This window comes from Gossypium hirsutum, chromosome D08 (genome assembly GCF_007990345.1).
Source record: "Gossypium hirsutum isolate 1008001.06 chromosome D08, Gossypium_hirsutum_v2.1, whole genome shotgun sequence".
Lineage (NCBI taxonomy): Eukaryota > Viridiplantae > Streptophyta > Magnoliopsida > Malvales > Malvaceae > Gossypium > Gossypium hirsutum.
The window spans coordinates 16,246,440-16,262,133 of NC_053444.1; the positions used below are offsets into that span (position 1 = coordinate 16,246,440).

At 35.2% G+C, this 15,694-nt stretch overlaps 1 protein-coding gene across 1 annotated transcript; it reads right to left on the reverse strand.

The window, feature by feature from the left end:
• Positions 1–11,131: 11,131 nt before the first annotated feature.
• LOC107897858 (uncharacterized) lies at positions 11,132–15,084 on the reverse strand. The gene is made up of 3 exons (XM_041099937.1): positions 14,739–15,084; positions 11,733–11,950; positions 11,132–11,603 (listed from the first exon to the last, which is right to left on the reverse strand). The coding sequence occupies exons 2-3, from the start codon at positions 11,836–11,838 to the stop codon at positions 11,263–11,265; spliced, it is 447 nt and encodes a 148-aa protein (XP_040955871.1). The 5' UTR covers positions 11,839–11,950; positions 14,739–15,084; the 3' UTR covers positions 11,132–11,262.
• Positions 15,085–15,694: the final 610 nt, after the last annotated feature.

A 15,694-nucleotide genomic window follows, 5' to 3' on the forward strand; every position in this document is an offset into this window, starting at 1 on the left:
ATTCATTTGCTTTTGAAGTAGCTCCTGCATTTCCTTTTGGGTTTGTTCTAATCTTTCCATTCTTTTATCCATATCCTTGGTTTTTGATCGAGTACCGTAGTGGTGCTTGGTAGGTTGGTTGGTTTCCAGATTAGCGAGGAGTGATTTAAATTAATTAGAATCCCTTAATGTATTTATTAATGCATATGAATGCAATGCATGAAATGAATGCAAAAAAGGCGTCAATTTTGATTCAATTCCATATAAGAAAACTTTACTAGAAATTAAATTCCTTTACATAAAGTGAATTACAAATAGGACTTTGCCCTAGTACCCAGAACTCTAATCTTTCTAAGTAACAAAACTAATTCTTGCCCCCGATCCGATTCTAATTCATACTTCACACTCAGCATGTCAGCCTGTACTGCTAAAGTCTGTATATGGTCAGCTACTTCTCGAATCTGGACCACAGCTTCCTCGATAAGATGATCTCTGCTTCTAACTTGACTCTGAAAATGGTGAAGCTGTTCATTACTATGACTTTCGTTTGCTTTCAAATACTTGATCTGGATCTCATAATTTTGCAACTTCGTCTCTAACTCTTCAATTCTTTTCTTCATTTCTTCAATCTTGCTCAAGCTAGCTTTCAACTCTTTTGCCAAATTTCGATTTCGATATTGACGAAGACATCCTTCCAACACAACCAACCTATCTTTTAGTTCGCCTTTTTCCCTTTGGCTTTCTGACAAACTCTTTTCTAAGACTTCATTTCGTCTCTGCATCTCCTTACATTTCTGTTCCCATCTATCGGCTTTTTATTTTTCTTCTTGGATTTCTGCTCGCCATTGTTCTGAAGCCTTTTCCAGCCCAGCAATTCTCATTGACAAACGTATTTTTTTATAATCCGTCTTCAGACTACCCAGCTCTTCCTCAGCCTTGTTTTTTCTCTTTCTTTAACTTCTCATTTTCAAGTTTCTGAACGTCTATATCCAATCTTAAGTTCATCTTTTTCGCCTCCATTTGCTCTATCTTTCTCTCCAAATCCGCATTTCTCCTCTCAAAATCTTGCCTTATGATTTCCAACTCAGAGGAATGACTCGCAAATGCTCTTCTATTGACTGGCTTTCTTCCTGATTTAACTTAGGTGTATAGTCATTAATCCTTCTAGCCCACCATTGATGATATTCAGGAGTTGTCATTGGTCCCACAGCTAGCCTCTTCATTCGGCGAGTTTGTTTCCATGCACTAGCCATCTCTTGAATCTTCTTTCTATAACCATCATCCTTGTACGAAAATTCACAATCAGCTATCCCTTGGGTTGCAGGTATAAATTGTATTGATCTATACTGCCTTAGCACCAATAATGGGGCATATCCAGTAGCTCCCCAAACCCCTAGCAAAGGAACCCAATCAAAACTACTACACCTATACAGGATCTCATCTGGAAGTAACTAAGGAGCTCTCCACTCAATGTCCTCCTCTCGAAGATTTTGAAGAATTGCTATCCACTTCTCCTTCGAAATGTCGTCTCTCCTGGGCGTAACAACTATCTCCTTTAGTGGTGAATAATTTTCAGAAAAAACCCGATACGAAACTTTATCCACCTTCCAAAAGTGACTGTGAAACTATGCGAGTAAAAGCTGTGCACATCCAATAAATCTACCTTCGCCCGTCTTCCGGCATGCACTCAATGACCTGAAAGTCTCTGCCAAAATTGTTGGAATCGGTGTAACTTTCTTATCGAGCCGGTCGAATAAATCAGTGACTGTTTCATCCATATACCCCAAGGCTTTAGGGAAGACAACCAAACCGTATACACTTAAAGCAATGACATCTAACCTTTTCCTTACATCTAGGTGTGTGAGAATTGCATCTTTCAAGCCTTTCCAAGGAACACACTTACTATCACTCTTTTGTTTAATTCGTGCGACAACCCACTGCTCACTCATTCCTGTTACACTCATCAGCTTCTTGGAAAAGGTTGGCACATTTACCGCTCTCGAATAGACCCTATCCACTTGAAACTTTGAGCAACGGAGTAAAGCCATATACTCCTCTATCGTAGGAACTAAATCGACCTTCCCAAACGTAAAGCAACTATAAGCAGGATTCCAGAATTGGGCGAGGGCTTGAAACAAGTGCTTGTCTACCTTCACATCAAGCAAATAAGGCAGATCCCCATAATTATCATAAAAGAGCTGTCTAACCTCATCACTCCACTGACCCCAGATTTCCTTCAATTCTTGCAAATTGTTTTGAGTTACACCGATATGCGTAAAGTCCCATAACTCCGATACATGCCCATCAGCCAAACTATCACCCTTTTCTTGCTGCGTTGTTTCAGACCAAGTTCGAACAGCCGCATTGTCCTCCACTTTATCAAGAAACTCGCTTTCTATGATAAGCCTTCTATCTAGCAACTGAATTTGGATTGACGCCTTTTATGATGAAATGAAATGTCATGTCATGCAAATAAAACACCAAAAGTCAGTATAACATAGAAACACAAGATATAATTAAGAAATAGTAAAGATCCCTAATTGGATATCTATTAGGGTTTAGTATGACTCTACCTAGGGTGGATTCCTAAGGTTCATTATATGAAGTTTGGCTTCTAGAGTAAAGGTACCCGAACCAGCAAATTCCTCAATCCTCACCCATTATAGGCTCATATGGACAGAGTTCAGTTCAGGGGAATACATTTCCCTATGGCTGCACGAAGATGAAAATCTCACGAAGACATAGGTACGGATGTATCCCGAAAGCAATCCACTACCCTACACGGAGGTAAAAACCTCACGAAGGCATAGCTTCTCACTCCCACTTAAAAGGGTAAAAACGTTCAACTCATGAAATGTAGAATGCAAACAATATTTAAACAAGAAGATAATGAATGCAAAAAGATGTCATGAGTTTTTTTTAAAAAAATATTTTCTCGACCATAAGACAAAAATTAATCAACTTTGTGGCTCGATTCTCTTTTTTTTTTTTAAAAAAATCCCCAGTGGAGTCGCCAAGCTGTCGAAACCTTTTTTTTTTTAAACAAAAAATTTAGTTGTCGACTTAAAAAAATGAAAATTGGGAGTCACCACCAATCTTTTATTAGGGTGTGATTGGATCACCTAAAAAAACAGCTTTGGTCTACAAGTTTAGAAAACGGGTTCGGGAGTCAGTTATGTATGAGGAAGCATTAGCACCCTCGTAACGCCCAAAAAATTGGTACCTAGTTAATTAATTAATGTCTCAAGGTCGAGAATTTGGAAAAACGTAATCCTTAGCAAAACTTAAAAGGCTACGTATTAAGACCCTTATTATTTCAGAGAAAGAAGATACCACACCCAATGTGTTAGGGCACAGCACTCTAATTTTCCCCCAAAAATGAATTGGGCCAAAATACTTGTACAATAAAACTTTAAAAGAATATCCACTTATCCAAGATTTAAGAAATCACACCCAATACGTTAGGGCACGATTCCTCTAGAATCTCAAACTCGGAATATTTCCTTTACTTTAAAAGAACATCCACTTATCCAAGATTTATGAAATCACACCCAATACGTTAGGGCACAATTCCTTTAAAATCCTAAACTCGGAATATTTCCTTTATAATTTTTAAAAAATCTTGATTTCGAGAAATTAATGCGTCATATCCAATACGTTAGGACACAACGTGTTGAATTCCCAATAATGAGTTTTTAGTTGGTTTAAAGAGCAATCCTCGATTGTTAGATTTTCAAAAAAATCAGAACCCAATACGTTAGGGCTCAATTTCCTTGAGCAATCCTAAATACGAGTATTATCTCAATTTTGAAAATTATATTTTTAAATTTGAGTTTTTTTTAAATGATGTAACATTATTTTATATGCACAAATGTCATAATAACAATGATAACAAGTACAATAATAGCATGGAAATAATACAAACAAATGAATATAAATAATGACATGCAAAAGATATAAAATAAATGAGCAGAAAATATGCAAACATAAATTAATAAGCGAATAATTAAAATAAATAACAAGAAATACATACAAGTACACATAAAAATACATAGGTTTGAAATAAATAATATCAAAGATAATTAAATAAATAAAACAAGTATATATAAGTATGCGAAAAAAAATAATTTAAAAAAGGGCATAACTACATGTTTTTTAAAAACATATATACAATATAATAATAATTACATATAAGAATTATAAGATAAGATAAAAACAATTGCATTATCAAAAAAAAGAAAAAAATATTGATTTTTGAAGAAAATATGAAAAAAAGGACTAAATTGGATTACAAATAAAAAATATGGGGTAATTTCGCAAATAAATAAAGTCTGGAGGACTAAAATGAATACGCGAATTACATAGAGGGGCTGAAAGGGAAATTTTCCCTTCTTCTCTAAAACGGTGTCGTTCAAGAAGGGTTAAATTGAAATTAAAACAAATTAAAGGGGGAATTTTAAAAAAAATAAAAAAACCTAATTATAAAGATATTTAAAGACGGATGGGCTAAAAGCGCAATTTGCCCCTCCGTATAAAAACACGCGGATCTTGGGTCCGGGTCGGGTCAACGCGCGGATCCTCCCCTCAAAACGGCGCCGTTTTCAATTGGCTATTTAAGCCAAAATTAAAACCAAATTTCATTTCAAAACCCATTTTTAAAAAAAAATCAAATCTTTCAAAAAAAACCTCTCAGCCCTTCAGTCCTCCGACCATCGGTCGGTCATCGGACGATCACCGGTCACTGCACCGGCCGCCGTTCTCCAGCACCGGCACCACCGTCTGCGGTGGCCGAAAAAGGGAAAAAATCCTCCTTTTAGCCTTTTCGACCCCCTTTGCCCAAATCTGGGCTTAAAACTTTCAAAATAAAGGCAGAGACGCCTCAAAAACTCGAGAAACCTTTCGGTTTCTGACCGTCTTTCCTCGGAGACGGTTACCTCAGAGGCACACGACGGTTTAGGCTCCGAACGCAGGTTGTTTCCTTCATTCCCTTATCTATTTTATTCGTACATAAATAAAAAATACATGTAACAGTAGAAAAATAAATAGAAATTACAAGTATCAACCTTTGCTTCAATCTTTGCTTTTGATATTGCGTAAGTAGTAGTTTGTTTTTTTTTATTTCGAAAATCCCGGCCCCTTTTACAGTATTGTCTATGGCTTTATATAGCCGAATGAAAATGCAACAATAGAAACAAGAAATTTGCTTGATTTGATCTTGATTCGATTTGATTTTTCTTTCCTTTCTTGTGTTTGCAGGTGAAGATTCGGCTACGGCGCAAACGAGCTTGGTGGTTGCGGCGCAGATGACCTAGAAACCCTAGGGTTTCTAATTTTTTCGGGCCATTGTATTTGGGCCTGTTTTATTTCAGTTTGGGCCATGTATTTTGGTCCACCTTATCTGGTTTTGGACTTGTAAAAAAAAACTGGACTTTTATTTATTAAGGGCCGGGCGAAAGTTAGGCATTACACTACACTTTCAGAGTTAGCCAAGGTTTTCTTTTTTTTTCATTCAGGGCCAGCCATCAAGGCATTCCTTTCAAATAGCCATCACGAAAGCCATTCTTCAGACTTCACGATATGTGCCATAATATTTTAGATGGAACCTTTACTTCAGAGTTCTTTATCCAATTATTTCTTCAGTGTTAACCAGACATATCATTCTTTCAAAACCCGCCACAAGGGCGTTCCTTTCTTATAATAGCCATAGAGGCCCTTCTATAGAATACTCCACAAAGGTGTTTCCCTTTCAAAGATAGCCACGAAGGTGCCCTTAAACAAATATTACCATAAAGGCTTCCTTTGAAAGAGATTGCCACAGAGGCTTTCTTCACTGGTGTTTTAGACGATAGAGATTTGCCTAGACTTAAATTTCGTGAGGTTTGTGGCTCATAATCTAGGACACACAAAGAACCACGTTTGTTAATAATCTTCCTTTAAATTTACCATATGATGCCATAGCTCAGCCATGGTCTTACACGATATAGTCATTTAGTGCCATGGCTATGGCCATAGACTTTTTCTTTTAGAGATTCAAGTTTATAGTCTTGAAGGACCCCTTTAGACGACTCTAGAGACAGACACAAACTCATCATACATTGACTCACTCATAATAGACATTTTCATGCTTATCAAACACACATACACATCATAATTATTTAGGCGCAAGCATCCTTTGACTGCAAGACACATATTTCAGACTTGGACCATCAGACTTCATGCAACCCATACACACAAGTTCATGAATCATATTTTTCCCATCGATATTTCATAGTTTTATTTTTTTCATGGGAGTTTCTAAAATGTATAACACACATGCAAGAGTCAGTCTAGGGGCTCACCTATCAACCATGGACAACAACTTAATCTCCAGATCCTGACATCAAGTCTAGAAACTGTAACGTCCACTGCTTAGACAATATAAGATAGTTATTAAAAACCTAATCGTACTACCTTTATCATCATTAAAGACCCAAATAACCACTATGCAATGACTTTACTTCTTCACTTCCTTATTCTCACAGACTTACTCTCTCAAGGGTTATATGAAACTCTAAGATACTTACCACAGCTTACAACATTATCGACAAGAACCTCTATCCTTAATTTAGCTTATCAGGACAAATCCTCAATTTTCTCTTAGTAAGTCAGCTATGGTGTTTTCATAAGAAGGAAGAAGATAACTCTTCCCACATATAAAATCCTATATATATAACCCATTTCCTCTTAATGGAGTCAACATGTGTCACTAATTTTTAGAACTGCTCTTATTAGTGGCTTGCAGCTGTGGAGTAATGTATATAAGAATCCAAAAATCTTTTCATATCTTTGACTAGACCCATTTTTCATTCCAAACTATCTCATTGGTATGTAACTTACACATTAGCTAGACAAATTAGGCGTACCATAATTTTGGCAACATTCCTAAGAACCCTTGATATCTCTACCAATCTATCCTTCTACACATATACTCACACCACTCAGAGAATATCACTTGCTTTAAATATTATCATTACCTAAGCGCCCTATGAGTGCGCCGGGAATATAAATTGGATGGATAGGATCATGCCAATCAGATTTCCTTCAAGCTATTCACCTAGACTCAAGACCGGCCAAGTCTGGGTGTTACAGATTTGGTGGCAAAAAAGTGGAAAATGGTGGCTAAAAAGGGAGGATAAGAGAATTGAGAGGAGAGAATGGATGAGAAGAGAAAAAAAATATTTTTGTTTGTCTCGGTGCATTGGATGACAAGGCCAAAGAGGGAACGAAAAAAATGGAAATGATTAGCTTAAGGGGAAGTAAAAGAAGGTGAGGAACAATGGGAGCAAAAAGTGGTCTAAAGAATGAAAGGGGAGCAAACTAATGAAGGCATGAATCTTTCCTAAATGGCAACTTAGGGGGACGGCCAAAGGGGTGTTGACCAAAAATTTTAATACCAAAAATTAAAAATATATATATGAGGGAGTGGGGAATTGAACATAGTACCTAGGGGATATTCATGATGCTCTTAACCACTATGCTAGATTAGTTCCTTGTTCATGAATTAATAGAATTTGAATCAAGATATGAGGCGTGATATTAATTGAATCCAAGCCATGCTTGAACTTTAAAACTAGAAGACTTCTAGTCTTTGACTTGTGTACTGTCAAGTCAAAATTGACTTAGGCATGTTTTCCACAAACATGGTGCTCTTTCTTTCCAAATCCTACACCCAAAAGAGAACTTCTCTTATTCAAATCGGTCATACCTTTTTCCCTCCTATGACCAAATTGCCTTTGCTCTAAACAAGTCGACTCCAACTCCTTAATAGATGAGGGGCTTGCTTTTTTACTAGTCATCGTTGAGCCTTGAAGAACTTATAAACTGCCAGTATTTCAACCTTTCATGAGAACAAGAGCCCTACAAAAAATTTTATTGTTGCTTGACTCGATGTTAATTTTACAACCCTTCGAGTTTAATATAGTTAAGGAGATGAGATTCTTCCTTAAATTAGGTACATGCATGACATCTGACAGTGTCTTGATTGTTCCATCATGCATCCTGATCTAAACAATACCTTCACCGATTGTCTTACTAGACTAGCCATTCCCCATACATACAACTCCATCTTCAACTAAACTGTATGTGGAGAACTAGTCTCTATTGGGACACATGTAGAAAAAACACCCCGAATGCAGGATCCACTTGGACGTAAACTTAGACCTTTCAATCATAGACACCAATAACCAATCATCACCCTTGTCGTCGGCTAGATTAGCATCAATTAGTTCTTTTTCGTTGCTTTCAGCAGCCCTCTTATTTTGTAGTTTGTAACAATCTACCTTAATGTGACTTAGCTTCTTACAGTAGCGACATCTTTTGCCTCGATTCCTTGATGCTATCAAAATAGAGGCTTGCCTATCTGGCTTGCTACCTGAATCAAACTCATTGTTGAATTTTTCTTTGCTCAACAAGTGACCCTTCACATCCTTAAATGAGAGTTTATCTTTACCATAAATCAGGGTCTCCCTAAAAGACTTGTATGAAAGGGGTAAAGACCAAAATAATAGCATAGTTTTATCTTCATCATCAATCTAAACCTCAACACTCTTTAAATAATTCAAAAGAGTAATAAATTGACTAACGTGACCTCTAAGGTGTTCACCTTCGTCCATACGGAACATGTATAGCCGCTATCTCAACACTAATTAATTAGCTAGAGACTTTGTCACATAAAGGGTTTCTATCCTTTTCCACAAGGCAGATGTCGTTTTCTCTATCAGCACCTCCTGAAATACACAACTGAATTGCAGACAAGGCCTTCTCGTCAAGCTCTTTACATTCTAACCTATCTAGATTATCAAGTTTTTTTTCCTGATAACGTCCTTTTTCAAGTCATTTTGAACTAGAATTTGTCATCATCTGAGCTTGCCACAGATTGAAATTTATGATGTCATTGAACCTCTCAATGTCGAACCTTGTTGATGCCGTCTCTGAATGGGTTGAATACAAAAACGAACCAAGCTCTTATACTAGTTTATTGGGGATAAACTCGTGTAAGCAACAAACAAGAATGAATAAAAGAAAAAGTAAATTTGAATAAATAGGGCACACAAATATTTAAGTGGAAAAACTCCTCAAAAGATGATAAAAAATCATAGGCAAAGATAATTTTACTTAACTGGCAGAAACAAAGACTACAAATAGGGAGATAAAAACCAAAACCCGAAAATAAAAACCCTCAAAACTCTAACTCAAAATTTCCTAAAAACTTGTAGAAGCTAATACTTATATGTGTTATGGATTAATCTTTCTAGGTTTGTAGAAGACCTATTTATAGGCTAATTTCATAGGTCAAATGTTCTTAAAGTAACCTACATTAATAAGAGTTTGACTAGGAAAAATAATCAGAGTTTAACTAGAAAAAAAATCGAGAAAATTGCATGAAACGTCGCCACATTGCGACATCCCCTATCGTGTCTTCACAATATTGTTTCTGTTTCTCCCTTGTTTTTGTCGTCGTGACATCGCATGGCACCTCGTCGTGATGTCGGTCTCTGTTTGTGCCTATATTTGATCGAAATGAGAGGCATACTCCACACAATATTTATTATGAGTTTGAATAAAAGTGAAAGAACTCTATTTTGAAATTTTATGCAAATATCTTAAAAATTAAATTTCAAAAATTAAAAAGTATGTTGAGAAATGAGATTAGAATCTGATTTAATTTTTATATACATACTAATGATAGGTAAAATCAATTATGATTTTAATGTATTAAAATTACACAATTATATTTTTATTATTTAATATAAAATTTATATTTAAATGTATTAATGTTAAAATATTAATTTCATTTTTTTAATTTTAGTATTAAAAACCATTTTAGTATTTTATTTTTTTCTAATTTAAAACAAAATAACAATGTTTTTAATTAAAAAATTTCAAATTGTATAATAAATGATCAAACTAAACTTTACAAACCATAATATAATTTCTATTTTTCCAATAGTTTATTTTCATAAATGAAACAATTATTGAGATTAATAATATAATTGTGTTATGAAAAATTAAAAATTGAATAAATTAAACATCGAACTTAAAAAATTAAATGGAATCTAACTTAAAAATAAATACTAACAATATAACAAATATGTTTAAATTTTTTGTGTTAATCTTCTACTTCAGTCCATTCTTTTCATCACCATATTCTATCTTGATTTTCTTCTTCAATTTATCATCATCCTCTTCAATCAACATTTGACTTTTGATACAATTAATTGTTTTGGAGTTACAAATTACTTAAACAATAATAACAAATTGAAGATTTTTATAAAATTATAATCATAATACTAATTAGAAAATTAGTTAAAATTAATAACAACATACAAATAGAAAGTGAAGCATTGAAGATTTTTATAAAATTATAATCATAATACTAATTAGAAAATTAGTTAAAATTAATAATAACATACAAATAGAAAGTGAAGCATTCATATTAGACTATGACACGGAAAGTGAAAAAATGTGAGTTTTAATTTCAATTCCTATATAATTATAACACTAATTAAATGATAATTAATTTAAAATAATATTTTTATTATTAATTAATATCTCAATTTTGTAGCTCAAACTATAAAAACTTTATTATATAAAAAATATTATTGATATAATTTTATTTATTAATATTTTCTAGGATATTTTATCTATTATTATTAATTTTATAATTAAAATGAATAAAAACTCTATTATTATAAAAGCTTGTATATCTAATATCATATTAGTAATTAAATTAACATTAAAGGGTATTTTTGTCGATTCAAAAGTTTTTCCAAACTCCTGACTTGAAATTTTCATTAAATAAGCATTACTTTAATATTTCATTATTTTGGAAACACTTCAAACTTACCAATTCTAATAACCTTCCTTTGTTGAATGCTAATAACTTCCATTTGTCGAATGTTATTTAATTTCTATTGGTATAGAATAGTAAGACTAATTAATGATAATTGATTTAAAATAATATATAATATTAATAATTAATATCTCAATTGTGTAGTTCAAACTAATAAAAATTTTATTAGACAAACAAAATATTATGGACATGATTTTATCTATTAATCTTTTATAGAAGATTTTATTGACTTATTAACCCATTCCTACAATCGTCGTCATGTTACTGTTATCCAAAAAAGCTCCAACTGTATTCAATTTGATCCAACCTATATTAGGTTTCCTCCAATAATCAACCAAAATCATTTCGATGCGATGTATCTCACTTGATTTTGAATTAACAAAGCTCTTGGTCTAGATTAGACTTGTATCAACAATAACATCAACATTACTATGGCTATTATTAAAAATGAAGTTGTTCGGGCATTTCCATAGTAACCAGCATAGGATTGCAAACTGGGTTGACCAATTCTTTCCATTCGCTGACAACACTTCATGGGAATCCAACTTTTTGGTTAACCATAAGTGCGAGTTTGTTGAGAAGAAAGTATTACTAACAGAATTGGAAGTCTCCAAAGGCTGCCTACATCGAACACAATGACCATCATCAAACATATGACAGTGAACCCGGTTCCTATCTGCCAGAATCCTATCTTGCCACAGAAGCCATAGGAATACACGAACTCTTTGAGGAGCTTTACAATTCCAAATCAACTTCCAATTAGTTGAGGAATTAATAGTACAATGAGTTATCAAATTCTTGTAAGTAGCAATTGAGGAAAAAAGACCATTTGTCGACCAATTCCATGATAACTGGTCAGTACCTGCATTTGAACAAGGCAGAAGCACAACTGCGATATGGTTGAGTACACAGTCAGGCAAAACTGATGAAATACGAGCCCAATCCCATCTACCCAAATCATTTGTCATATCACAGACCCTCAAAGTTTCATCAGGAACGCCAAGTCCCTCAAACAACTCCTTAAGAGCCCAACGAGTTTCAGCCAAAAATCGTTCTAGAAATTAACCACGTGACCATCACCTATCAACCATTAAATATTAACAATGAAATCAGGCCAAACTTTCATGATAGATTTCCAAATAAAAGAGCATCCACTTCTTCAAATTGTATGTGGCAAAATCCCATGAACGTTATATTTGTTTCTCAAAACACGCACCCACAATTTGCCCGGGTTAGCTACAACGTCGAAACCCAATTTAAGAAGAGAAACTCTATTTTGATTTGCTAAATTTCAGATTCTAAGGCCACCAAATTCTGTTGGCTTACAACGATCTGAACAATTCAATAGGGAAGGTTTACTTTTTTCTGCGCTTGAACCCCAAATAAACTCTCTTGCAAGTTTTTCAATTTTGCCACAAATTGAAACAGGAAGCCTAACCGTACTCATAAAGTAATTTGGAATGGCTAAAACTACTGAACGTAATTCTTCCTGCTAAAGAAAGATTACGTGCTTGCCAACCACTAACTTTATTTCGAACCTTTTCCACAACAAAATTAAAAGTACCCTTTAACACTATTTGATGAAATATAGACATGCCAAGATACTTCCCAAGATCATCAACCCGTGAAACTTCAAGATCCTCACAAATTGCAGTAGCAAGCTCACCGGGGGTGTTTAAAGAAAAGAAAGCCTGCGCTTTATTCCTATTGATCTTCCAACTCGAGAAACCACAGAAAGTATTAATAATACCATTAACAATTGCCACATCAACCCTATCAGCTTTACAGAATAGAATTAAATCATCCACAAAAAAGAGATACGAAATTTTTGGCCCATGCCTCGAAAATGGATTAGGGGTCTATACATGCCTATCCACAACATTGTTTATAACGTGACCAAACCACTCCATACACAAAACATAAAAGTAAGGAGATATGGGGTCTCCTTGTCGCAATCCACATGTGGGACAAAATTGATCAAAAATGGATCCATTCCAAAGGACCTGCATAGATGATGAAGTCACACAAGACATTATTAAATGGATAATGACAGATGGAAAACCTACATCCACCATAGTGTCTTCCAAGAAATCCCAACGAACTCTGTAATATGCTTTCTCTGAATCAACTTTCAATGCCATCTAACATTTCTGCCCTTTTTTGGATCTCATAATGTGAATAGCCTATTGAGTAATGATTATGTTATCTGCAATGTTCCTTTCTGCAATAAAACTAGTTAGGTTTGGACTGAGAACAGTAGACATGATCGGTCTAAGGCGGAGAACAATAGTCTTCGTTATAATTTTGTACAACACCGTACATAAACTTATCAGGTGGAATTGAGATATGTATTCAATATTTTGGATTTTCGGGGTCAACACAAGTAACGTCTTATTAATGTTCAGATCAAGACATTGTCCTAGAAAAACCTTCTAAATCAGATCACACACAGAATCGTCTACTGTGTCCCATTGGGATTGGTAGAACTTTGCATGAAACCCATCAATTCCAAGAGCATTCAAAGGTGCCATACTAAAAATCGCCTTGTGAATTTCTTCACGAGACACATTCATTGATAAAAGTTCTCGGTCATCCAAAGAAATAGAAAGAAACATATCGTAACAAGGAAAGGATCCTGCATTCCTAGAACTAGCCGTATAAATGTCTTAAAAAAACTCACAGCATGTTGTTTTATTTTGTCATCATCAAAACACCAACCTTCATCTCCTATTATTAGCCCCTCAATTCTATTGGCTTTTCTTCGACCTCTCGTACGGCTGTGAAAATACTTGGTGTTTCTATCACCATTTGTCAACCAAACCGATCTAAATTTCTGAAACCAAAGGACTTCTTCATGTTTAAGTACAATATCAATTTCCTTCCAAATTTCAGTTTCTCTTGAGCACAACTGTAGGGAAGATCGAAACTCTAAGATTCTCTGTATATGCTCCAGTTCCCTAATTAGTTCCTTCTTCCTAACAACAATATTCCCATAGACATTTTTATTCCAATCTTGTAGCACGGACTTCAAGAACTCCAAGTTCGAACCCACCTCAATATTTGGATTCTAATATTCCTAAATAAGATCCCTGAATTTTCAATGAAGTAACCAGCTAGCTAAGAAACAAAAGGGTCATCGATTAACATTGGGACAACTAAGGCTACGCGCAATCAAAATCGGCCGATGATCCAATTTTAACCTATGTAAATGTCTTATAAAATGGTTCGATGCAGCTACCTCCCACAAAAAATTACAAATAGTACGATCAAGTATTTGAAAAGCATCCCTCGGTTCTAAGTAAAATGTGGCCCTAAAAATCCCATATCCTTGTGTCCAAATTTAAAGATGAAGCTTTTAAACAAATCCCAACTAAAGCCCTCTCTACTTGCCCTATCTTGTCTCTCCGGACCATCTAAAATGAACTTAAAATCACCTACTAGAATCCATGGTTCACAGACATTAGAAGCAAAATCATCTAGCGCTCTCCACAAATCACGCCTTTTCTGTAACTAGGAACTTGCATAAACAACAAAACAAAGAAAGGCTGAAGAACCCTGTGTAATCCTCATATGGACGACCTAATGGTGAACCTGAATGAGATCAACATTAATACAATCATTCCAAAGGAGACAAATTCCCCCGAGAACTCCAAGGCTTCCAATCTGAAAGAGTTTTGAAATCCTAACCTACCAAGAATTCTATCAGCTCTACACCCACTGATACGCGTTTCAAACAGACAATAAATTTGGAGAGAATTATCTATTATACTACCTTACGAAAATATGAAATCTAGGATGGCAAACACCTTGGAAGTTCCAGAAACACATTTTAATCTTCATAAAAAAAAATTAAGGTTAAAGAACAGACCCAAAAAAAAATCAGGTTAGCAATTTGCCTGAGAAGCACCTGCTACCTCCACATCAACTCCTTCCTTTGCCATAGAAAGCCCACCTGATGAACACCCCAGCCTAATTTCCTGATCAATAACCCCAACAATCCCCTTTATTGCCTCTCCAATTTCAACCAAATTCTAACTTGGATGTCCAATCACAATCTTCGGAGGTTGAACCCTTTCAAAATTCCCCATCTCCATCGGCCTTTGACCAGAAACTTCACCATTCAAAATCGCACTGCCATTCTCACAAATACTGCTCAACTGCTTTTCTCCATGCCTCGTGTATGTTTTTTCAGCTGAAGCTGCTGGATAGCTTTATTTTTCTTTTTATCTAAACCTCTAGAAATTTGTACTAAACTAAAAGAAAAAAGGATCCACAACACCTGCCCCAGCTCTATGGCCCATGATCGACCCATCATTGAAAACTAAAGGCTTCCGTTCATTACCACTATTCACAGGCTTGAGAACATTAGAACTCCCTTTAGGCACAGAACCTGTAACACCCCTAACCCGTATCTATCGTCAAAATAGTGTTATGGAACATTACCGAAAACTTTTAACATAAAAACATCCGTTCTTAAACATTTCATAAGTCATATCATAGTCCATGCACACACTTGCATAACGTCCCATTTTCGAGCCCCCGAGGCCTTAGAAATACTTTAGAAATGATTCGGGACTAAATCAAAAATATTTAGAACTTCATGGAAAAAGATAGAAAAATTCATACTACAGGGGTCACACAGCCGTATGGTCAAGCCGTGTGACTCACACGGCTGAGACACACGCCCGTATCTCAGGCTGTGTAGGCATCCGAAGTTGGAATACATGGCCGTGTCCTTGACCGTATAACTCTTTGACTTGGTTCACACGTCCAAGCCACACGCCCTTGTGTTAGGCCGTGTAACTCTCGAAATGCAACCTAAAA